The sequence below is a fragment of the Chinchilla lanigera genome, unplaced genomic scaffold (assembly GCF_000276665.1).
Source record: "Chinchilla lanigera isolate Chin_1 unplaced genomic scaffold, ChiLan1.0 scaffold00059, whole genome shotgun sequence".
Lineage (NCBI taxonomy): Eukaryota > Metazoa > Chordata > Mammalia > Rodentia > Chinchillidae > Chinchilla > Chinchilla lanigera.
Genome location: NW_004955460.1, coordinates 9082315 through 9105544, shown reverse-complemented (window position 1 = coordinate 9105544; position 23230 = coordinate 9082315). Strand labels below are relative to the sequence as shown.

Sequence of the window (23230 nt, the reverse complement as noted above, 5' to 3'; positions counted from 1 at the left end):
TTCCCCGTTCGCCAGCAGGCGTTCCCTCCCACTTCTCCTTGGCGGGCGGGTGGGGTGCGGAAAGGTGGGGAATTACAAAGAAAGGAAAGCCGAAACCTCCGCTCCGCAGGTAGCTCCAAGCCACAAGCCCCTCGCCCCTCGCCGGGACCCAGAAGGCGGGGGGCGTGTCCTTGGTGGGGGCGGGACGGGGAGCCCGATTCAAGCCTATGCGCAGCCCAAGCTGCGCGGGGGCGGGGCCTTGTGGATTCAGGGCTGGGGGCGGGGGCTGTTCGTGGGTGGAGCCTGCATGCAGCGGGCTCGAAAGGGGCGTGGTCCTCCGGGGGCGGGGGCGGCGGCGGCGGCGGTCCCAGGCTCTGTGTCCCGCCGCGCCGGCCGCACTTCTGGTTTCCGCGGTCGCCGCACTCGGCCCGCGAGCCCGCCGGTGGCAGTGCCTCGTCTCTCCGCGCGCCCGCCCTCCGTGTTCTTCGGGCTGGACCTGTGTGGGGAGCGCCCCGCGCGCCGCCGCCCGCATGGCTGCCATCAAGGCGCTGCAGCAGTGGTGCCGGCAGCAGTGCGAGGGTTACCGGGACGTGGACATCACCAACATGACAACCTCGTTCCGCGACGGCCTGGCCTTCTGCGCTATCCTGCACCGCCACCGGCCTGATCTCATGTGAGTGCCTTGTGCTTCGCCTGCTCCCTTTGACCCTGCCACGTGGTGCCCACACATTTGGGGAAACTGAGACTTAGGGCACGGTCAGAGCTTGGGGACACTGCTCTGAGCCTGGCCGAGCAGAGTGCCCTAGGTACAGCTTCAGGGTGTCCTGGGGCTTCAGGGTGTCCTACACCAAGTGCCGTTGGGCTGTGGCTGGAGGAGGTGGCCTCGAAGGCTTAGTCAGTGGTGACTCAGGCAGTGCCCTGGCTCCTGGGAAAGGGCAGACAGAGCTGCCCTCTAGGCCCTGGAGACTGCATGATGCTCTGGGGCCTAGCCACAAGACTGGGTCACTAGAGGTGTCCAGTGTGGGGACTGCCCCTTTCTGACCAGCCCAGGTACCTTGGGAAATTCAGGGTCACTGAGGAAAGGGGCAGTCAATGCATGGAGCCCCCAGATACCAGGTCCTACACTTAGGGTGATAAGAGATGAGATACAGCTGCAGGAGAGGCTGGGGGCAGGCCCATTCTCCAGGGGGCCTTTGGCAGGGGTGGCTGCGCAGTCCCTTGATGCCAAATGTTGGCCCAAGCCTGAATCTGTTGTATGCGTGCCGTTTGGCTGAATGGCTGGGATCTGGCTTTGGGGAACACATATCTAACCTGGACTGGTGGACGGATGCATAGGAAGGGGGCCCTCAGAAGGCCACTGCAGCCCAGGCACCTTCTGGGAAAAGCACTGTCCTGAGAAGTCACGGTGGCAACCTGGACTAGGGGGAGGGTGTGTTTGCTGAAGAGTTCTTGGCACTGGCAGAGGAGAAAGGCAGCACTTTCTTGGCCTTTGTCAGCAAGGCCCCTTGCTTTGCAGACAGGGACACTGAGGCCCAGTGAGAAACCCTTGTTTGGGTCAGGCTGAGTCAGGGCGAGCATTCAGCTCTTCCCGGTACCAAGCTCTGTTCTTACTGGGAAGCTAGAGTCTTGAGCAAGAGGCCTGGGCTCCTGACCCAGGTTGTGAAATGAGTTTGTGGAGCCACCGGTGTGGGGGTGTGTGTGTGTGTGTGTGTATCCACGTGGTCCATGGGTAGTAGCCTCTGTTCCTCGCGGTACACCCTCTGCTGGCTCTCCAGGGCAGGCACTGGAGCAGCATGTGCTGTGCTATCAACCGCTCGAAGATGGCCTAGGGGTGGGATGGCTGGGGGAAGGACCTGGAATGGGGAATCTAGTAGCTGGGTTCTCTGGGGTTCAGGGTCCAGGATGCAGCTGGCAGGTCATTGAACCAAGGCAGCCCAGAAGAAGCTAGTGTGACCAGTCTTAAAGTAGACAGGAAGATGGTACCGCTGCCTGATTTCCCTGTAGCCTGGGGTGGGTGTGACTGGACATAGGAGACCTTTCCTGCCCTGGAGAGCTTCCGTCTGCTCCTAGCAGCGTGCGTATGTCTGGCCCGGCATGCACTACCCCCAGGCGCAGAGATGTGCTTGTGTGTAAGTGTGTGCTCAGTGCTGGCACAAGCAGGCTCATATAACTGAGCTGTTCGCTTAACTGACAGTTGCTAAGCGCCTGCGCTGTACTGTACAAGACCCTAGCCCCAGAGATGCAGTGTTCAGGGCCGCTCCAGAAAAGCTAGGGGCTGAGGCAGGAAGGGAACTGGAAGAAGAGTTGACTGGCCACAGTTATCCGTGGGATGGAGTTATGTCGTTGACCCTCTGGCTGGTTGTCCCTGATGCTGGGGTGGCTGTTATTCATCCCTGCCTGGAACCCTGCTAGGCGGATATTTGTACACAGCTGGAGCTTTGCTGATAAGAGCGGGAAGGTAGGGCTTAGCAGATGTGGTAGGAGCTCAGTGGGTGCTTGTGTGCAGTAGGGAGGAGAGGAGACCATACAGCCAAGGAAGAGAGATGGGGCCACTGGACTTGTGGAGCTATGAGAAGCTGGAAGGGCCCTCTCCTGGCCTGTCACATCTAACACTGGACCGGTAGTCTCCAGACTTCCAGGGAGCAAGGTCCTGTGTGAAACTTCCATTTGTGGCATTGGTCACAGCAGTGATGGGAAAGGGGACAGGACTGGGCAGGGGTCGGGGTGCAGTGGGGGTGGGCGAGAGTGACTGGGGTGTTTGTGTCCCTGTGTCTGAGGCTGAAACACCTGGATCTGTGCCTCCTGCCTTGACCCCGCCATCCTCACTGTGAAGCCTTAAGCCGCCCTCCTGCATATACCGGCCACCGGGGAAAGCGGACGGGCAGGGACTCAGGGGAGCCTGACGCCAGACTGCCTGAGACCTTGACCAGCACCCCCTCCTCCCCTCCTTCCCCTGAAGCCCCTCAGGCAGCAGGAAGGTTGATATCCTGTCTCTGTGTCCTTAGCTTCGCCACCAGGAAGTCCTTCTCTTTGTCTGACCTCAGTTCTTCCTGCTGCATGCTGAGCGTGTTTCCTCAGCCTTCAGCAGAGGGCAGCTGTGAGGGACCAGGCACTGGGCACTGAGCCAGCCTGGTGGGGTGGCCTCTGGGCCCCAGTAGGTGTGTGTTTCCCCTTACAGGTCAGGAGATGGGCTCACGTAGTGCCACCCATGGGGAGGTGGCCATAGGGGTCTGGCCCTTGCCCCGTGGCGCCCAGAGCTTCTGGTTCTTGGACAGTTCTTGGCGGTGCAACCACAGGGCCCATTTCCGCCACGACCTGCCTGTGCCGGCTGCCAGGTGAGCCTGGCACAGGCCCCACCCTCCCGGCTCCAGGGCAGAGCCACCACCCATGTGGCTGACGTCTTCCCTGCTGGCTGGGCCAGGAGCCCAAGACTGGCCAGACCACAAAGGAGGTTGGTGGAAGCCTATGGGCCTCCTGCTCGGAGGGATCTGTAGGAACCCTGGGGAAGCTGTCATGAGGTTGGGGTTCTGCAGACTCCCCACTCCTCAGTTGCGTGGTGGGGAGACTAGAACTTCCTCAAGGCCCCTCAAGCTCTGTCAGGGCTGCGGCCAGGTGGCCTTGCACGGAGCCCTAAAGAGCGGCCCGCTGATGCTGGGCAGGGCTCCCACTGGCTCCCCGAGGCTGGAGACTGGCATTGTGGGGCTAGGGAGAGACTCCTTAGGAGACCTCATCCAGAAGCCTCGGAGCAGGGCCTTTTTCCCTTCCAGGCGGGAGCCGGGGATGGCTGGGTGAGGCGGGGCTGACCTCTCCTCCCACACAGGCCCTGGGTCAGCAGGAAGCTGCCTGGGGACAGAGGCTTTCTATTCCTGCCTAAGGGCTGCTGCCCAGACCTCTGCTGCCCCCAGCCAGAGTTCTCCAGGGCGGCTGGGAGGAGGCTGCTGCTCATTCCCGGGTGAGGGCAGCATTTGGCTCCCGGAGCCCCCGCCTGCCCCGCCTGGCCCCCTCCTTGCCTCGCCTGCCCTGCCAGGGCTCTGGCTGCTGTCTTGGTGTCTCTCTCCATTCCACTGTCCCGATCCCTCTCTGGGCCTCTGTCTGTCTGTCCCCCTCGCTGCCCGCTTCCTGGTGGGATTGGTTCCAGATGTGCTGGAGGTGCCTGGGAAAAACCCTTGGTGGTGCTTTCCCTTCACAGCCCAGGGGCTCACCGTAGTGTGGCTGCGTTAGTTACAGGAAGTAAACACTGTGAGGTCAGCCAGTTGGGATTTGGAAGTGTGGGGGGGGATACATTCCCTGGAGCCCCAGGGGAAAGAGGCCGGCCCCCTGCAAGGCTGAAACTCACAGTGTGAGGTCCAGAGTGGCTCGAGGGAGACAGCCCAAGGGAGGTGCTGGAGGGGGCTGGCTGGTTGTGCCTCTGGCGGCACAGTGGGCATGCAATGGCAGATGACTGACCCGTGGACCATTGCTGGACTGACCTGTGGGCCTCTTGACTTCATTCATTTGGCTAATGCTGCAAGAATAAGCCGATGCTACAGGAACCTCACGCAGCAAGGATTGCACGAATGAAGTCATCAACAAACACAAATTGAGCACCAACTATGTGCCTTGGCCCGTGGCAGATGCCTTGGGTTGAACCACAGCTCACTGATTCTACATGATGACGATTTCAAGGAAGACAGGAGGGTGTCTTGGGTCCTGCCCCGCCACACTACAGGTGGACGGGCTGGGGCCTGCTCTCCTGTGCTTCTCGGCTCCAGGGAGGCCTCCCTGGTGGCTGCTGCTGAAGCTTTTGTCTTGAGTCCTTAAAGTCAAGCTGGCTGCCTTCCCTGGCTCAGCTCAAGTCAGTTCCTGCCGCCATGACAAAGTGTCTCAGGCTGGGGCCACAGAAATGAATTCCCTCGAGGTCCTGGAGGCTGGAGGTCCAAGGTTGGAATGTCAGGGGGGCTGGTTCCTCCTGAGGCGGTGAGGAGTCTGCTCGCAGCCTCTTTCCTGTGAACAGCGTCGTCCCTGGGGGTCCTCATGTCCTCAGCTCTGTGTCTGCATTTCCTTTTTTGATGAGCACAAGTAAGACTGAAAGAGGGCCGCTTGAACTCGGTCACTGTGACTAACACCCCCTCTCTTGAGTATGGTCACATTTGGAACCTCTGTGGCTTGGACTCCAAGGTCACTTTTTGGAGGGGAGCATAATTCAGCCCCAAAGGCCGGTGACCTCCCCGCTGGCAGAAAGCTGGCCTTGTGATCTTCCTGGAGGCATGGGTGGGGTCCCTGCTTGCCAGCTGGGGCGGGACTTGCAAGGAGCTCTGACCAGGCACTTTCCAACACAGTGCTGGCCGCAGGACTTGGCTTCTCAGGGACGTGTGCTGACCTCACCGTGAGCCCTGGGGATGTGGGCTCAGCAGAGTTGGGAAAGGATGCTCCGGCAGAGGCTTGGGGAAGTCTTCTAGGCTTGTGGCAGCCTAGGGACTGGCCAGGGTGCCCCTCCTCTTGTGGACCTCCCCACAGGCCCAGGGAAGCAGCTTGGACTTGGTCCAGAGTCCAGCAGCCATTGTTTTTGCAGCTATGCTGTGTGCCGTGGTCCTGCTCAAAGTGCACTGCTGTAGCTGCAGAGGGAAGCCTGGAAGGCTTGGGGCACCCTGGTCTGCCTGGAGCTGGGGGTCAGGGGGTGGGATGGCCCTGTGGCAGGAGCCACGCCTCCTTCCCTGCTTTGTTTAGAGACAAAACAGAGCTTGTGCTCCTGTTCCCTGCCCGCCAGCCAGCCTTCTTGCAGGGCTGGGGACACAGGGGTGATGTTTCAGTGACCTGGCATGGAAGGCCTGGACAAAGGCTCCCAGCTTTCTAAGGGGCGGGGGGCAGGAGGGAGGGTGAATGGGCTCTTGAGCCCAGAGGCTGAACACAGATCCATCAGTGTTGCTGAGGACTCGGGCTCTTTGGGTGCAGACTGGCCACTATGTGCCCTTGGACATACTTTGGGTTATACCACATCTGGGGACAGGCCCAGGGGAACAGAGGCCGCTCGGGCCTTCGGATGCTGAAACATGGTGGTTTCTCTCTTGCCTTTCTGTCTACCCTCGGTTATGTGCAGAGATGCCTGTGCCCTCAGGGTGATTGTGGCATCTGGGAGACATTACCTGGGAGGTGGTTCCAGCCAGCAGTGCTGGGGCCCCAGGGGAGGCTTGCAAAGGAAGGAGGTGGGCAAACTGCAGCCCACCTCCCCGCCATGTGGCCTGTTTGCTCATCTGTAAAATGGGCTTTTGACATGGCCTGAGGGTCATCATGGGGACAGAGCCCAGCTAGCTTGCCCTCTGCTGGTGGACTGGGCGCAGAGCCAGGCCATTTTAGGCCAGGTGGCTGCAGGCGGTCAGCTCCAGCCTTCTACATTGGAGACCTGCCCAGTCTTCCTGGTTGCTGTCAGTCGGCTGAGAAGAGGGCTTTGGGGTCAGTGGCGAGGCCAGCAGGACACAGCTCTTGGCTGAGGCCCCTCCTGTGCCGGGGGACCTCTGGGACAGGCTGGGTTACTGACGTGGCAGTGGCTGCTGCTTAGACCCGGGGACAGCACATGAAGGACAGAGCTTGCTGTTCACCCAGCTCCCTGGATGGCACCTTCTGTGGGTGCTGTGCAGGCTGGGGCTGCCTGCGTGTGCCCTGGCAGAGCATCCGGGTGTGCTCGTGTGGGCGCGTGTTGGGGTGTGTGCACTGAGACCCTGGCCCTCACTGCAGTGGTTTCTTATGCCCCCTGCACTCCTATGGTCCTGTACCAGGCTCCAGTGCCCTCTCCTCTGAGGTCCACCCCTCCCCGGGATGAGGCTGCACACCTGGTGGGTACTTAGATGGCGCCCATGAATGGAGGGAACGGTGGGACCTCAAATGCCTGGACTAGGAGCTGTAGCATGACTGGGCCTCTCATCTCCTGCCGTGTGACCTGGGCGTATCCCTCAGTGACCAGTGTCCATGCCGCAGGGCAGTGTGGTGGTGAGGGTGGAAGTTTAAGAACAGCACCAGCCCTCAGGAGGTCCCTTGAGAATAAAAGGGAATGACAGGACCGATAGGTGGGCTGTATGACTACGGGCTGGCCGGGTCGGTCTGTGTAAAGGCTCTGTCTCCACCCTGGGGGCCTTTCATGTCCCATTGTTCTGCCCTCTGTGCACCACCAGGTCACTGAGCTCCATGTTGGAATTAGCCTGCTCTGAGCTGTGTCCTTGCTGGGCTACCCTTTTGCTGGTAGCTTTGCCTCTCTGGGCCTGACTGGGGCAGGCATGACGGGCAAGGCCTTAGCCCCCCAGGGCTGAATATGGAGGTTGAGCTGTAGGGATCCTTGTGGGCTCTGTGCCTGGCTGCAGGGCCCCGGGTGTCGGGCAGCATTGCTGTGGCCCGCTGTGATCAGGAGCCCAGCCTGGGACCAGCCTGCCTTCCTGGAGACAGCGTTCATTCCCAGCCCTCACGCCTAGCCTCAGTTTCCCCATTTGGGCAAGATGACCCTGTTAGGAAAAAGGGACAGAGGTACAAGCTCAACAGGGCAAGTTTATTTCAGAGCAAACCTGAGCGGAACAGCTCTGGCGCTGGAGACCAGCCTCGTCACTCGTACAAGCTACAAGGTCTTTGTAGAGTCAGGAGCATAAAAATGGGGGGCCGTGGAAGGGAAAAGTCACAGTGGGACTTTTGTGAGGGGAGAGTTCAGCACAAAGGAGCTGTGGCTTTCTGTCCGGGATAGGGTTTGAAAATGTACAAGGAATTGCGTGTTGTTTGTTGGGAGCAGGGCTGGGGCGGGGGGATGTAGCTCAGCAGCATAGCACCTGCCTGGCAAGTACAAGGCCCTGAGTTTGATTCCCAGTACCCCCGCCCCCGCCCAAAAAAAGAGCAGAACTGAACAGTGATTGGGAATTACAGGGTGTAGTTGTGCTTACTGGGCCTTATCGTCCGTGACAATACAGCTGCAGCAGGTGTGAAAGTATAGCGGTGGGGAGGGATTTAAAGTAGTCTCTGGCCGGGTGTGGTGGTGCATGCCTGTAATCCCAGCACTAAGGAGGCTGAGGCAGGAGGATCTTTGCAAGTTCGAGACGAGCCTGGGCTACAAAGTGAGCTCAAGGCCAGCCTGAACTGCATACTCAGACCCTGTCTCAAAAACAAATAAAGTGGTCTCCGCTCAGACCAAGATGGCGGTGGTCAGACTCCACAAAGCCCCACCCGCCTCTGCCTTTTGGGCCCTGTGCTGCTCTCAACACGAGTGTTTTTATCCTCCAGAAACTACAGTGCCCTCCGGAAGGAAAACATTTACGAGAACAACAAACTTGTAAGTCACTTGGACCCCAGCCCCAATACCGACCCCATCCTGCCCACCCTGCCCCAGCTTAAGAGCTGGCCCATAGCAAGTGCCACAGGGTCTGGGAGCGGGGAGCGAGCCTTCCTGTGGGCTGTGCAGAAGTCTGCCAGAGCTCTGCGCCTCCACAACCCCCTCTGCAGATGGCCAGGCCTGATTTGGGACCCTGGTGTTCTGGGAGCAGCTGCTGGTCTCAGTGCCCCGCCCTGCCCACACCCTCTCTTCCTCAGTGGGGGCGTGAGGGGCAGGGAGTGGCCAGCGGTCTCCTTCCCTGTGGGTGGCCTGGCCTGGCGCTTCCAGGGCAGAGCGAGGTCCTGGAGGCTGTGGGAGGCAGGGCTGTGGTCCTGGGTCGGCCAGCTGCTGCCCCCATCCCATGGGTGCCAGTCTCCCATGGGGTGGGGGGCAGCAGCCACAAGACAATCAAACCTGCCCAGCCACTGTGGTCTCCGCAGCTTGGTTAGAATGAGGTACCATTATGACTCAGCTCCTTGGGCTCGAAGACCACATTTCAAAAGCTCATAGCCGAGCATGGCAGGCGGCTGCCGTGTCCAGCCATACTGGAGGACGCAGTACTGTGGAGGGCAGTGGGGGAAAGAAGGGCAGGGCCAGTGGGTCAGGGGTGGCCTCCCTGAGGGAGTGCCAGGGACAGCCATAGGAAGGGCGACCCAGGCAGACAGAACCGCAGGGGCAGAGGCCCTCAGCTGGAGGGCACCTGCATAGGCAGCAGAGAGGCTCAAACAGGTGGGGCAGCGGCAGGACTTGGGCAGGGTATGGTGCAGGACAGACCGGTTTCATGCCTGGGAGGCGTGAGCTGGTGACCATTGGACACGGAGGCAGGAGTGGATGGCCCAGCCCACAGCAGTGGCCGCAGAGGGACCCCACTCTGGAGTGTGATGGAGGGGTCAGAAGCTCTGCGAGGCCTTTGGTCCAAGTGTGACTGCAGGCCTGGGGGTGCGATTTGGGTTCTGCACGGAGCCCTGTCATCTGTGGGGATGGAGCCCTGAGGATGGGGAGGTCCAGGAGCTGTTGGGCTGTGGAAGGTCGCAAGGATTGAGGCCAGCGAAGGACTGAGCCTGGGGCTCCCCAGGGTCCTGGCCCCAGAACAGCTATGCCCAGGGGTTCATGGAGCTTTTCTTTCTTTCTGAGCTCAATTTTTAGCAAACTCATAGCGATCTTCCTGCCTCAGCCTCCCTAGTGCTGGGGTTACAGGTGTGCGCCACCACGCCCGGCCTTCGTGGAACTTTTCTACCCCACGTGTGGTGGCTTGGCACCAGCTGGAGTGGGCGGGAGCCATCTTTAGCCACAGCTGGGGAGGGTCTCTAAGTGAGCCTGAGTTGGAGGACTAGGGTGCCTGAAGGGGCTGGGTGGCCCGCAGGAGGAGGAGGGGCATGAGGAGAGCCAGGGTGTGTGTTCAACGAGAGCAGTGGATGGTGAGGGAAGGTGCTGAGCCCATGCGCCATGCCTGCTGTGTGCTTGGTACTCTGGCAGTGTAGGAGGCCAGGCCTGCCCCAGCCCACACACTCCTCCCCATGGCGTGGGCTCCCAGGCTGCAGGGCGACCTGTGTCCCCACTTAGCTCGGTGTCTGGGCAGACGGGGCTCAGGCTTCAGAGGGAGCTAGGGGCAGTGTCCAGGGTAATGTGGGCTGGGGCGGGACCTCATCGGGAACCCCCTGGGCTGCCCCACTGAGTGACATCAGCCCCTCCTGGTTCCGGGAAGATGACCCTCATGTCCAGGTGGGCCTAGGAAGGAGGGAGCTGGGCCCAGGGCAGCCATCTAAGAGGCCAGGGTGCCTCCCAGCTTGGCCCTTGGACCTGCTCCCTGCTGACTTCCACCCCCGCCCTCTCCAGGCCTTCAGTGTGGCTGAGGAGCAGCTGGGCATCCCTGCCCTGCTGGATGCCGAGGATATGGTGGCCCTGAAGGTGCCGGACCGGCTGAGCATCCTGACCTATGTGTCGCAGTACTACAACTACTTCCACGGCCGCTCCCCCAGTGAGTCTGGCCTGCAAGTGGCGAGCTTCCCCACTTGGGAGCATGGCCCTGGGGGTGGGGGGCTGCTGTGCGTTTTCCCCATGAGCGTGGGAAACAACCTTCCTGAGGCCATGTGGCTTAGGAGCCCCCGGGGCTGTGTCTCCTGTAGGTGCCCAGCAGCCCCCAGCTCCCCGGTCCCCCAGTGTCTCTACGGTGGTCCGGCTTGCTTCTGCCCACCCTCCTTCTCAGCCACACAGGGTGCGCTCTGCTCTTGTCTCTCCACCTGGCAGGGCCTTGGTTTGCCCATCTGAACCTCTGAGCTCTGGTGCCCATTGCCGGGCAGCCCCATGGACCCTGTGTGACCCTGGGCCTGGCCGCGTCTGGTGCTGACTTTGGCCTCTTTGGGGCCAGCTGGCCCAGTGGAGAGGGGCAGCAGCTGCAGGCAAGGCCTTTGCTTTTCCAAGCCTTTGTGTGAGGAGCTGCTCGGCCCTCCTCACCCCTCCGCTCCTCCCGAGGCTTTAGAAATCCCCGGAATCTCTCTGGGCATGGGGCCAGGCCTGCCTGTGGAGGAACAGAAAAGTCCCTTTTCCCTGACCCCAAACTGGGGTTGCCATTGGGGAGGGGCTGGGGGCCAGGCCTGGCCTTGCTGGGAAGAGCATGCCCCTGGGTGCTGCTCCCCACCCTGCCCCTGTTAGGAGCCCTGAGAGGCCCCCGCTGGGCACCCTGATGCTGGGATACAGGCCCTCACAGAGCTGGGTGCTGCTCAGGCCGACCCTCCTGACCCCATGTGTTTCCTGCCAGTTGGGGGCATGGCTGGCATAAAGAGGCCCCCGTCGGACCCCGAGGAGGCGCCATCTGGGAAGAAAGCCCCGTCCACAACGGCCAAGCTGCCCTCACCCGCCCCGGCCCAGGCGCTACCAATGTCTGCAGCCAGGACAAGCTCTGTGGTTCCGAGGACAGACGGGGGCCCTAAGGCTGTGAGCACCCCCACCCCCGCCCTTCCTCTGCTCTTGCTAAGCACTGCCAGCAGGACTGTGTGCAACCCCTACACTGCTGGGCAGGTGGGGAGGGTCCTGGGGGGGTGCAGTACACAGCCTTTGCTGCTGTACATCATGAGCCCATGGGACTGGCTCCCCTGGGCTCCTTCATCTGTACAGCTGTGGTGCCCATTGTACAGATAGGTAAACTGAGGCCTAAGGAGGCCATACAGGTTGAATAGCTCAAACCCAGACCTTTCTGGGCTCTCAGCAGATTTCTTGCCTCCTCCTGGGATGAGAGGGTTGCTGGGTTGGCCCTTTATTCCCAGGCCAACCTCAGTGTGCTTTGGGTCCCACTTCTCAAAGGTAGAGATGAGGAAGGTGCTGAAGCTTAGATGCGCCCTGCTGTCCCAGGCAGCCACTCCAGGCTCTGAAGAGCCGGAGCAGGATAGGGCAGGGCTCTGGGGCTGGGCTCGGATCCCCACATCCTGGGGTAGGGACAGGAGGCACTGGGGCTGCTCTTAGGGCCCACACTCTTCCCAGGGCGAGACTGGAGCCCTGGCCTTGGGGCCTGGCCTGGCCTCTGCCTAGCTGGTCCTTAAGCTGCAGTTCTCTGCTCTGTAGAATGGGGTCTTCCGGCCGCCTATGCTAGATCCTGGCTGAGGTGGGAGCCGGGGACAGTGGGTGGCACTCAGCAGTTCCTGGCACTTCCCCCAGGGCCAGACGGTGGCGGGCAGTGCAGTCAGCAGCACCTGCGGGGTCTGCGGCAAGCACGTCCATCTGGTCCAGCGGCACCTGGTTGATGGGCGGCTCTACCACCGCAGCTGCTTCAGGTAGGTTCCTGCCCACACTGGGCACACCTCCTGTGGCTCCCCTGACCCCCAGCTGGTCACACCCTCCTCAGCCTGGCTGGAGATGCCCGGCTTTTCCCAGACACCCGGGGTCTGACACTGTCTGGCTGAGTCCTGCTGCCCCTGCCCCTCAGCATCCCCTCAGAGGCCTGCTGCTGTCCTGGTCATGCTCTTATACCCTGGGGCCGTGGTCGCCCCTCTTTGCCTTCTGCTGCTCTCAGCTGAAGGGTCTTGGAGGGCAGACTCAGGGTCCTCTGCAAAGCTGGGGGGTCAGTCCCACAGTGGGGCTTGGGTGGTCTGCGTGTGTTTATGTCTGTGTGTGTGCATTTGTGTGACTGATTGTGTGTGGGTGTGCATGCACGAGTGTGATTGTGGAAGGGCCTTGTGAGTGCATGGGTGTGATCACACATGAATATGCATGTGTGTGTGTGATAGTGTGAGTGTGCATTCTTGCACGTGTGACTGCATAGATGCATGGCATGGGAGTGTGCATGTGTGTGACTGAGTGGAATTGCATGTGTATGAGCGTGCATGCTTGTGTGATTGTGTGTGAGCATGCGCACACACGTTTGTTGACATGCAAGAGTACTTCCTGGGGTGACTGCAGCCCTGCCGAGGCTCACAAAGCCTACAGCCACGGGAAGAGGTGTGTTTGTGGAGTGAATCAGTGACCACATGAGTGTACAGGAGTACATCAGTGTGTGCTGGGCAGTGGGGACATGTGGAGGACACGACTGACCAGCCCTGGGATTCCCTGCAGGTGTAAGCAGTGCTCCAGCACGCTGCGCTCCGGGGCCTACCGGGCCGCTGGGGAGCCGGGCACCTTTGTCTGCACCAACCATCACTCCAAAGCCAGCTTGGCGAACGCCACATCACCGGCCCTGGCTTCCAAACAGCCAGGGGCCACTCCTGTGGAGCCAGGGGCCCCCAGCGTCCTGCGGAAGGCCCAGGAGATGAATGGGCAGGGAGAGGCAGCGCCGAAGGCCCAGCAAGCAGCCCAGCAGCCTGCAGTGGGCAATACGACCACAAGAGGCTTTGCTCGGACTCCATCTGAGCCCCCACCCTCCACCCTTCCTGTCCACGTGGGGAGCCCGGCAGGGTCCAGGCTGCCTGCGGGCCCAGTGGCCTCCCGCCTGGAGCACAGCACAGCCGGCACGCGTGTGACCAATAGCACCCCAGTGGGGTGGACATCATCTGCTCAGGGTCCAGTGACGAACAGCTCTCGGTCTACCCTTAGTGTCCCAGAGCCTTCCTCAGCCATGCTTCAAGGCCGCGGGGCATCCCGAGTATCAGCTGCTGTGACCAAGCTCAGCTCGAACTCAGCTTCTTCGGGTGCAGTGGACCCCCCAGCCTGGACCCCCTCGGCCACTAGGACCCAGCAGGCCCGGGAGAGGTTCTTCCAGAGCCCAGCTGCCCCCAGCAGTGGCCCTGTGGGCCAGACCCGCACCTCAGCCAACACCCCCTCCCAGGACAGTAGCAGGGAGCAGGCACGGAGCTTTATCAAGAAGGCCCTCTCGGGGGTGGAGGCGGCTGGCGCCCAGGCGCCTGGCAGGTAGGTTGAAGAAGGATGTTCAGGGGACGGCTGCTACTTCGCCCCATTTCTGCCTCCACCATCAGCTGCGTCTGTGTCTTTGTTTCTGTCTGTCATGAGGACACCATCTTTAGGTTAGGGCAACCCTGGTCCAGCATGAGTGCATCTTAATGTGCTTATGTGTGTAAAGCTGTGTTTCCAAATAAGGTCACACCCCAGCCTTCCCAGGGAATAGGAACTGCAGGGTCCCACCCTGGGGTCCACCAACCAGCTCCCCCACACCTCCTCTGTGCATGTGCACCCCCAAGACGCAGTGGCCCAAAGCTGTAGCCCTCAAGTTTTTTGGAACCAAGCAAGGCAGGCCCAGGCCAGGGCTCTGAGGAGGGCCCTCCGAGGCAAAGTCCCTGTGGTGCTGGGCTCTGCCCTCATAGGGGTAGTTTGGGGCCGTTTCCATTTCGGCCGACACCACATTTAACAGAAGAGTAAGGTCAGACACAGACACATGCAGGTGCCAGATTGGGTGCCCACCCTCCCCTGGGCGGGTTGTCCTCCCTCTGCGGGGCGGGCCCTGGGAGCTGGCTTCAGGGGAGGCTGTGGGGCTCCTGCCTGGGGCTAGTGCTGGGAGGGGCTCTTGGATCCGCTCCTGCCTGGTGCCTGCTTCTCACCTACAGGTCCTCCCCCGCTGTGAATTCCTGTCCTAAAACCGAAGGTCCAAAAGCAGTTCCCTCAGGCAAGCCATCGCAGCCAGACGCTCCCCGCACCCTCAGCTCCACTTCGAGGATGGCGCCGTCTGCCCCGAGTGTGGGCAACACCTCACAGGCATCTGGGTCATCCCAGGTGGGCAAGGGCTCGGCCGTGTCCTCACAGGTCAGCAGGGCAGGGACAGACTCCAGGCTGAAGCCAGAGGCCCCGACGGCAAAAGGTAAGAGCCCTTAGCATGGGTGCGGGGGGTCTCTGGTGAGGGTTTGTGGGGGTCTGTGTTCTGCGGTGCCATCCCGTCTGGCTCTGGTCTGAGTCCCGGCTGCCCCTGCAGGGCTTTGTTCTGCATGTCTGCAGTCTCGGGGTTCCTGGTCTTTGCAGCCCCACCTTGTAACCTCCCCTGGGTTCTTGTCCTCGCTTGCTCCCTCTGTGGCAGTGGCAGCGTCCAGTGGCGGTCGCCAACTCTGCATATGCTGTCCCTTCCGGGTGCCACCACCCACCCCCTGCGGCTTCCATCCTTAGCTGGGTCAGCTCAGCCCCTGTGCGGAGCCCCATCCGTCTCTACTATGGGCCCCTCCCGTGTCCACGGTCCCGCTGCTCGGCCCCAGCTCTTTCTGACTGCTCCTGGACCAAACCCCTGGGAAGTCACCTGGGAATCTGGGGCAAACCTTACTGATGGCTCGGGCTGACAGATGGGCTCAGAGGAGGCACTGTGAAAATTGTTTTTCTGGGTCTTTTCCTTTGGCTGAGCACCCACGGAAAAGCCTCTGTTGGATCTGAGTCTGCAAGGGGAACCACGGCCCAGCCGTTCCTCTCCACTGGTGCACAGAGGACCATTCCCCAGGGCTCTTCCTGCCAAGTCCCGTCCATTTGGCAGAAGGGGAGGTTGAGGCCAGAAAAGAGGAGTGATTCCTCTAGGGATGCAGCGCAGGTGGTCCTGGGGATCTGAGAGAGGGGTGGCTGGAGGATGGGATAGGAGAACCCTGCCCTCCCCAGACAGCCGCTACCCGGCACCGCCTCTCCTGATCCATCCCCTTGGCCCTGCCAGGTCCAAGCACCAGCCCCCAGCAAAGCCAAGAGGATGGGCCAGAAGGATGGAGGGCCCGCCTGAAGCCTGTGGATAAGAAGCCGCCCGCTGGGAGGTGAGGGCCTGGCACACATCAGGTGCTTACTGAGTGTTCACGGGAGTGTGATGGCAGCGTGGAACAGATGCGTGGCGCTGTGCCCTCTAGTTTTACACAGCAAGAGCTGGACCCCAGGCAGGTGTCGTGGTGTGGCAGGGGACAGCTCACACCAGCAGGGTGACACTGGCAGGGTGGCATGAGGGATGACATACAGGACATGGGGCAGTGGGTGGCGTATCCACTCTGGCCTACAGCTCATGTACAAGAGCACAGTGGGTTTCTTCCCATACCTGGGTCACGTGGGAACACCTGAACCTGTGCCCAGCTGGGGCAGTGGGCTCACTGCTGAGTGGTGGCATTTGGAATGCATGTGTGCCCGGAGTGCAGACAGGCCAGGGTCTCAGGTAAGACCACAGTGCTGGGGCCCGAGTGACTGTCCGCATGTGCCAGGCTGACCTTGTGCCTTTGCCCAGGGCAAAGGAGCTGAAGGAGCCACGGGTCCCGGCAGAGCCAAAGGCTGGAGATGCCCCAGCGGCCCCCAGGACCTCTGTGCAGGCCTCAGGCGGCCTCCAGGGGGGCGTTCGGATCACCCTGACCCACGTACAGCCAGAGCAGACACCGGGCCACCCTGGCCCAGGAACCAGGCTCCCAGGTACTGCTGGGTGGGCTCCCCAGGGGCCACATGCCTGTGGTGTGTGTGTTCATATGTGTATTCAGGCATAGTGCTGTGTACACCCGCCCAGGTGCACAGCGTGTGCCTGCACATGTGGCATGTATGTGTACGTGTTCATGTGTGTGCACACATGAGCAGATGTGGCCCTTGCCTGTGTGTGTATGGGTATGCACGGGGGTACAGGTATGGGTGTGCACACACATGACCAGATGCAGAGTAGCACTGGATACACTGGAGCTCACAGCGTGTGCCCCTGTGTGCAGGTGTGTATCTGTGTGTCCAAGTGTGGAGCATTGTGTGTGGACTCTGGCAGGTGTGTACATGGCGTGCACACGCGTCCAGGTGCAGAGTTTTTGTGTGTATTCAGGTGTGGGGGTATATATACATGTGTGGGGCTGTGGGATCTGTGCACATGTTCACACGCATGCACATGCATGGGTGTGTGTTCAGGTAGGGGTGCATCTGTGTGCGTGTGTGTTCGGATGTGAGCACACAAGTGTCTGTGTGTTTGCTCCCAGTGCTCTCATGTTCTCTGCATCTGGGTCCTCTCTGAGGCCCCGTCCCGTGTGGCCCCAGTGGTCACTGACCCTGTGGGACCCTCGCTGGATGGCCGTGACCAGTCTGGATGGGCCATGGGGCCATAGATCCGGCCCCTGTGTTCACTGGGGAGATGGGTGGTGACCTCAGCCTGGGTCGGGGAGGGCTCCAGCCCGCCGACCTGACACAGGGCTCTGTCCCCGACCGGGGGGCAGCTGCCTCCCCCTCCTCATCCCCCCGCAGGAGACTGGCCGTCCCTCCCAGCCTCGATGTGTCTGCCGATTGGCTTCAGTCGGAGCCGTCAGGGCAGGAAGCCGAAGCCCAGAGCCGGAAGCAGAAGCCTCATTCTCAGGACAAACCAGGTCAGCCCCAGAGAGGTCTCTGTTTTTATTTGGGGTATGGATGAAGGAAGCTTCCTCTAAGGAGATGGATGCTGGGGCTTTAGAGGGTCTGTAGGAGTCCATTGGGCCCAGAGTGGAGGGAGGGCCTGGAGGAGCCCAGTCTTCCTGGTGATAGGGTGGGAGCACTGGTTGGAGACCCCAGTTTCCTCCCTGCACCTTGTCACTGATGCTTGGTGACGACAGAGTGCTCTCTTCTGGCAGCCTGGGGGGCTGGGGGGCCAGGGGGAGGGGAGGGGTCTCTGGAGGGGTCCGCGGAGCTCAGCCTGCTTTTCTCTAGGGAGGCCCTCGGGCCTGGCCAGCGTCCCCGCCTCGCCCGAGAAGACCATGTGCTCTCCTGTCAGGGTGAGTGGGCTGGGGGGCACACGGTGGGGCTGGACCTCAGGCCTGGGCTCACCCTGCCCCACTGTCCGCAGCTGCACCCCGACTATGTCCCCCAAGAGGAGATTGAGAGGCAGCTGCAGGACATCGAGAGGCAGCTGGACGCGCTGGAGCACAGGGGTGTCGCGCTGGAGCAGCAGCTGCGTGCGGCCGATGGGGGTGAGCATGTGGGCCGGGGACGCGCTGAGCCGGGGTCCCTGTCCCCCTGTGCGGTGTCGGGAGGGAGCTGGGCCTGGCACCCTCCCCACCAGCACTCCTCTCCGCAGCTGCCGAGGAGGACGACCTCATGGTGGCCTGGTTCCGGCTTGTCCACGAGAAGCAGCTGCTGCTGAGGCTGGAGTCCGAGCTGATGTACAAGTGAGGCCCCGCCTAGATCCTGGCGGGCGGCAGAGGGGCAGCCGGTGCGGTGCGGGGCTCAGACCACCGTGTGCCCGCAGGTCCAAGACCCAGCGCCTGGAGGAGCGGCAGCTGGACCTGGAGGGCGAGCTCCGCAGGCTGATGGCCAAGCCTGGTGCGTCCACACCTCTGAGCCACAGGTCCAGGCTGGTCAAAGAGAGGGGTGGCCCTACCTGAGCAGGTTATATCCTCTGTCCCCAAGAGGTCAGTAGTGTCCTCTTGTGGCCAAGCCAGGCAGGCCCAACTTTGAGTTCAGCTCTTCCACCTCTTGGCTCTGTGTCTTCAGCCAAGTCACTTAACCTCTCTGTGCTTGGTTTCACCCCCTGCACAGTGAGTATGTCGAAGCGTCACTCACAGCCAACTTAATGTTACGGGGTTTAGTGTGTGTGAGGCATAGCGCAGGCCTCGGTGAGGGGTGTGTATTCCACGGGGCAGTGCCAAGTGTCCTGTGCCCTCAGCCCTGCCCTGCCTGTCCTTGGTATGGGACTGGGCCCTGCCTGCCACACACCCCATGCCAGGCAGCCTTCCTGGAGGAAAGGAAGGGTCCACCCTAGTCTCAGCTCCAGGCTAGGGTGGCTGCTGGGCCCTTCAGCTCTTAGCGCCGAGAGCTGCCATGGAGGAGCCTGACCCCTAGTGGTGGGGACGTCATGTCTCCGAGCAGTGTGGGGCTGGGGCCTCCGCTGAGGGCAGGCTGTCCCCACAGAGGGTCTGAAGTCCCCCCAGGACCGGCGGCGAGAGCAGGAGCTGCTGAGCCAGTATGTGAGCACTGTGAATGACCGCAGTGACATTGTGGACATCCTGGACGAGGACCGACTCAGGTGACGGGCTGGGTGAGGTCAGGGCAGGGCACCGGCCCCTCCCGGTGGGCCAGGCCAGCCACCCTGACACCAGTACCTTCCCACCCACTTGCGAGGGAGGAGAGAGGCCACCGCTGCATCTCCCACAGGTGTCCCCTCCTTTCTGGGGCCTAGGACAGGCCTGGCCCGGGCTGCTGTTTGCAGAGGTGGCTACCTGGGAACACCCAGAGGTGGTGCTTCCCGCCCCTCCAGGGTGCCCTGCCAGCGGCCCTCTGCCTGGACAGAAATGCTTCGTCACCCGCACTATCTGTGTGGCGGCCACTGTGGCTTTTGGGCACCTGTCATGTGGCGCATGCAGCTGAGGACCTGAATCTAAAATTTATTTTTAATGTAAATTTTCACAGCGCCATGTGTCTCCTGGCAGCCGTGCTGGGTCGCACGGCTTCCCACGCTTCCCAAAGACCTTTCCTGCCTTGTGTCCCAAATGAGGGTCACATCCAGGTGCACAGGGTGGGCGGCCAAGGCTGAGTGCAAACTGAGCCTCTGTGAGGCTGGTGGGCCTTGGCCTGGGTCACCCCACGTGTCCTGCTGTCCCCAGATCACTGGCGTGGTAGCGCAGACCTCCTGCTGTCCCTGGGCCACTGCTGAGGGGCTGGGCCTGGAGAGGGCAGGCGGCTGCGGTGTCGCGTGGGGCTGGGGGTTCGTTGTGAGAGGCTTGGGACAGTGTCTGTGCCTTGTCCAGGCCACGTCCCCTCACAGACACCCCATCCCTGTTCCAGGGAGAAAGAGGAGGACCAGGTGCTGCAGGACATGATCCAGAGGCTGGGTAGGGAAGGTTGGGCCCGGCCGGCACGGGGAGGGTGGGCCAGGCAGGTCTCCCTCCCGTGGACAGGGCACGGGGACCCAGGCCCACTTAGGGAGCACACGTGCCATCACACAAGGGAACCAGAAGCGGTGGTGACTGTGGGGCAGGGTGGGGGGCACGGGCAGTGGCAGGCGGGTGGCCAGGGAAGACCCCACACAACCTTACCTGCCCCTTTCCCCAGACCTGCAAAAGAAAAAGTCCAAGTTCCGCTTGTCCAAGATCTGGGGCCAGAAGAGCAAAAGCAGTCATGCGGAGTGAGCTCTCCGCCGGTGCCGCAGGACCTGCACAGCGCCCTGCCCGTCTGCGCCTCCACTGCTCCCTCCCTGGGGTCTTCTTGGCCCCAATAAACAGACTGGCGATGCCTACTGCTCTCTGTGCATTTCCTGTGGGCACTGGAGCCTGCGGTCCGGTTTTGTGCCCAGCGCGGGTTTGCTTTGTGGCATTGGGCAGGTGCTGACCCTCTCTGGGCCTGGCCTGTGCTCACTCGGGGGCATTTAGCCGCTTCCTGTGTGTGCAGAGGGCTGGCGGGAGCCTCGCCTGAGACTGGGTGGCCGATACGCAGAGGGAGCTCGAGGTGGCCCCTGGGGGTCATGGCATCTCTGTGGCCTGGAGTCTTGAGATCTCAGGCCAGAGGACACCTGGGTGTCCCGAGCTGGACAGGGAAGGGCGTCTGGCCAGAGAAGCAGCAGGACCGTGACCTGTGAGCCCAGAAAGGCTGTGTGAGCCGGAGAGTCTGGAGGGAGATGAGGGTAGTCGACTTTCCCAACAGTCGCCAGGGTCTCGGGCCTGCAGGGATACAGCCAGGTATGGAGACAGCCTCCTTCTTCGGCCACCAGTGCCATGACAGTCCTGCACGGAGGCTCCAGGGCCCCTCATCAGGAGCAGGAAGCTGGGGTGAGACCTGGCAGCCTTGCCTGACCTGTTGTCCCTGTGTGTCCCTGGGGCTGTCACCCCAGGCTGACCCTTCCTGGGACCCGCGGCAGTGTGGCCTGTTGGCCACCAGGGGGAGGCAGAGTGCCACGCAGCGGGGCCAGGGCAGCCTGGAGCGCCCCAAAGCAGCTTCATTTTACTGGGTAAGGAGACTGAGAGGCTCAGAGAGGTGATCCAGCTCCTGGAAGTCACACAGCACGTCAGATGCAGGCCTGGGGCAGACCTGAGTGACCTGCTAGGCTCCTAGGCTGTGCCTTGCAGGGGCCCTGGGAGCCCGGGTGGGGAGGTGTGGGAGGTGGACGGGGTTTCCGGGACAGGAAGGGAGGGAGTGTTGCGCAGTGCTGTCAGGTGGGCACTGACTGGGCACAGTTGCTGCCTCATAAGCCCAGCTGTGTGAGCGCTCAAGTCCCTGAGCGCCGAGCCTGCCAGGCAGGAGGTCTTCACTGTGTGCCAGGGGCCTGGCTGTTCTGCCCAGGAACCCTGGCAGAGGGGTCTGGGGTGCGGCGTTGGCGCACAGGAGCTGATTGGGTACTGGACGGCCACTCAGCCTGCAGGCAGAGCAGGACGGACCGGGGGTCACTGGGTGGGTGCCCCCTTGGGGACAGGTGGCACTGGCTTCACCCTGCTGTACTTTAGAAGTCAGGCAGCCCTCGCCCCAGGTAATCCAGGTGCATTGTGGGGCAGACAGTGGCCTCAGCGCCACAGAGACATCCTAGCTGGACATTCCCAGGGCACACCTGTAACCCCAGCACTTGGGAGGCTGAGTCAGGAGGATCACTGTGAGTTTGAGGCCAGCCTGGCTGGACTGTATAATGAGACCCTGCCCCAAACACTCCCCCCAAAAAAGAGGGGGAGGGGAAGAGGAGCAGGAACAAGAGGCTCAGGACAGTGGCGTTCATGCTGGATGTGGGGTGGGGGCTCTCCTTGCACATACATCCTGTGTTCACAAAGGCTCTGTGGACTGAAACCTTTGGGCCCAGTGGCCGTGATGGCCTGAGGCCTGGCCCAGGGCCTGTGTGGCTGTAGCAGAGAAGCAAGGAGCTGAGGCTGGGGTGGGCAGTGACCGTCAGGCCTGAACACAGGAGGTGGCCCTGTCCCCATAGGCTCTGGCAGGGGCCCCAGCCTCAGCTCTATTGCTATCCCCCCCACTCCTATCACCACAGGGCCTTTGCACAAGCAGCACATGGCTGCTCCCCTCCTTCTCGTCCCTGTGTAAAAGTGTCCTCCTGAGAGGCACCACAGCCCTGATGTGCACTGTCACCTGCTCGCTTCACCCAGGAGCTGTTGATCTCCCCTGGAGTTGGGGCTCACCTGCTTCCCAGAACGGTGCCTGGAGCTTAGCTTGGGGGTGCTTGAGAGTGAGGGAAACCTGGTCCCCAGGTGGCCTCTACCTCTTCACATGGAAAGGGGGGCAGGGCACGATGGGTCTGCTGGGCCGTGGGAGGAGCTCAGCCTCACCCGGCAGAATCCCGCACTTACCGTGACACCCAGCAGAAGCCCAGCGGGGAGCGCCTCCAGGACCTGGGACTCCAGGGGGCATCTCAGGGCGGGGGCCACACCGGAGGGAGACACAGGGCTTTCCGTGTCTGCTGGGCCTGGCCCTTCCAGGCCCCTTAATGTTTGTGGAGCCCACGGCAGGATAGAGCCACAGGTCACCCCATCTTCCCAGGGGCCGGGCCCTGCCCACGTCGATCAGGGGTCCTGGCCACATGGATGCTCACCTGCACTTCCATTTGGGCCTGGATGGGTGCACATCAGGGCCCAGGAAGTCCCCCGAGGGGACATCAGGGTGTGGGCAGAGAGGTCCAGGGGCCCAGGGGCCTGGGGCACGTGTGCGAGGGGCACATGAGCTCCGGTGACCCCTGACCCCACAGGAGGTGCAGCCAGAGGGCAGGGCCCACTCCTCCTCCCTGCAGACCTGGGCCTTCTTTGCTCTGCCCCTTGCTGGTGGAACCTCCCAACCCCTGAAGGCTGCTTTGGCTTCCACTTGCGCCACGAGTCTGCTGTGCAGGCTCCCGGGGCCTTCCTGCCCTGGGCGTCCCCCACGTCAGGTGGCTGTGGTGGCGCCTGGGAGCCATCCGTCTGCCAGCGCACCTAGGTGTCTCCCCTTGGACTGGTCTGTACCGAGGCTCCGGCTACCGCATTGTTAATAAAGGCTGAAGACCACTCCCCAGCACCCGTGCCAGCCGACCCTTCATAGCGCCTGCAAGGTGCAATCCCATGGCAGCCGTGATGCCGCGGACATCTCACCTGATCGCAGACTGAAATTATATCATAGGCCTCGTTTCTTAAATTAAAAAGCTGAGACCTTTGTGTTTGTTCTTGCACGGTTGTGTAGAACTTAATCAGTGGTTTTAACAACATTCCGTGTCCATATGGGCCATTTCTATTCTTTATTTACGCAGGAAGCTTTCCGGGAAGGACAGTTGGGTGTGTAGAGGTGTCCGGCCCTGCGCCAGTGCCCCAGGAGATGCGCTCGCCTGCGTCCCTTGTGTGTGACAGTGGGGATCCGAGGGCAGAGGCGCAACATTGGGGTTTGAAGAAATCTTGGGGTTGAGCCCAGGGCTTCCACACTGAACTACATGCCCTGTCCTTTTTCACTTCTTTTGAGACAGGATCGCTCTAAGTCACTAAACTGCCCAGACTGGGCTTGAACTTGTGATCCTCCTGCTTCTGCCTCCCAGAGTGCTGGGGTCACAGGTGTGCGCTGCCATGCCTTGACCTCTTCTACTTTTTTTTGAATGGGGCCACTAGAAACCCCTGTTGGTTGGTGGTGTAGTTTTGGTGGAGGGGTATGAAGCCTGAGTGAGGTTAA

The 23230-nt window shown here is 61.7% G+C and overlaps 1 protein-coding gene across 3 annotated transcripts; it reads left to right on the top strand.

Moving 5' to 3' along the window:
- Positions 1-308: 308 nt before the first annotated feature.
- Positions 309-19850, top strand: Micall2 (MICAL-like 2). Of its 3 annotated transcripts, XM_005397804.2 has the most exons (17): positions 310-652; positions 8212-8260; positions 10136-10277; positions 11058-11233; positions 11951-12066; positions 12845-13636; positions 14287-14537; positions 15363-15456; positions 15912-16090; positions 16864-17010; positions 17327-17391; positions 17463-17586; positions 17694-17784; positions 17865-17938; positions 18527-18641; positions 19400-19446; positions 19667-19850. In XM_005397804.2, exons 1-17 carry the CDS (start codon positions 510-512, stop codon positions 19741-19743), a joined length of 2682 nt encoding a protein of 893 aa, XP_005397861.1. In that variant the 5' UTR covers positions 310-509; the 3' UTR covers positions 19744-19850. The 3 variants fall into 3 exon arrangements, with proteins under 3 accessions (XP_005397863.1, XP_005397861.1, XP_013376712.1); XM_013521258.1 differs by lacking the exons at positions 310-652; positions 8212-8260; positions 10136-10277 and adding an exon at positions 10343-10514; XM_005397806.2 differs by lacking the exons at positions 18527-18641; positions 19400-19446; positions 19667-19850 and having other exon boundaries at positions 309-652; positions 16892-17010.
- Positions 19851-23230: the final 3380 nt, after the last annotated feature.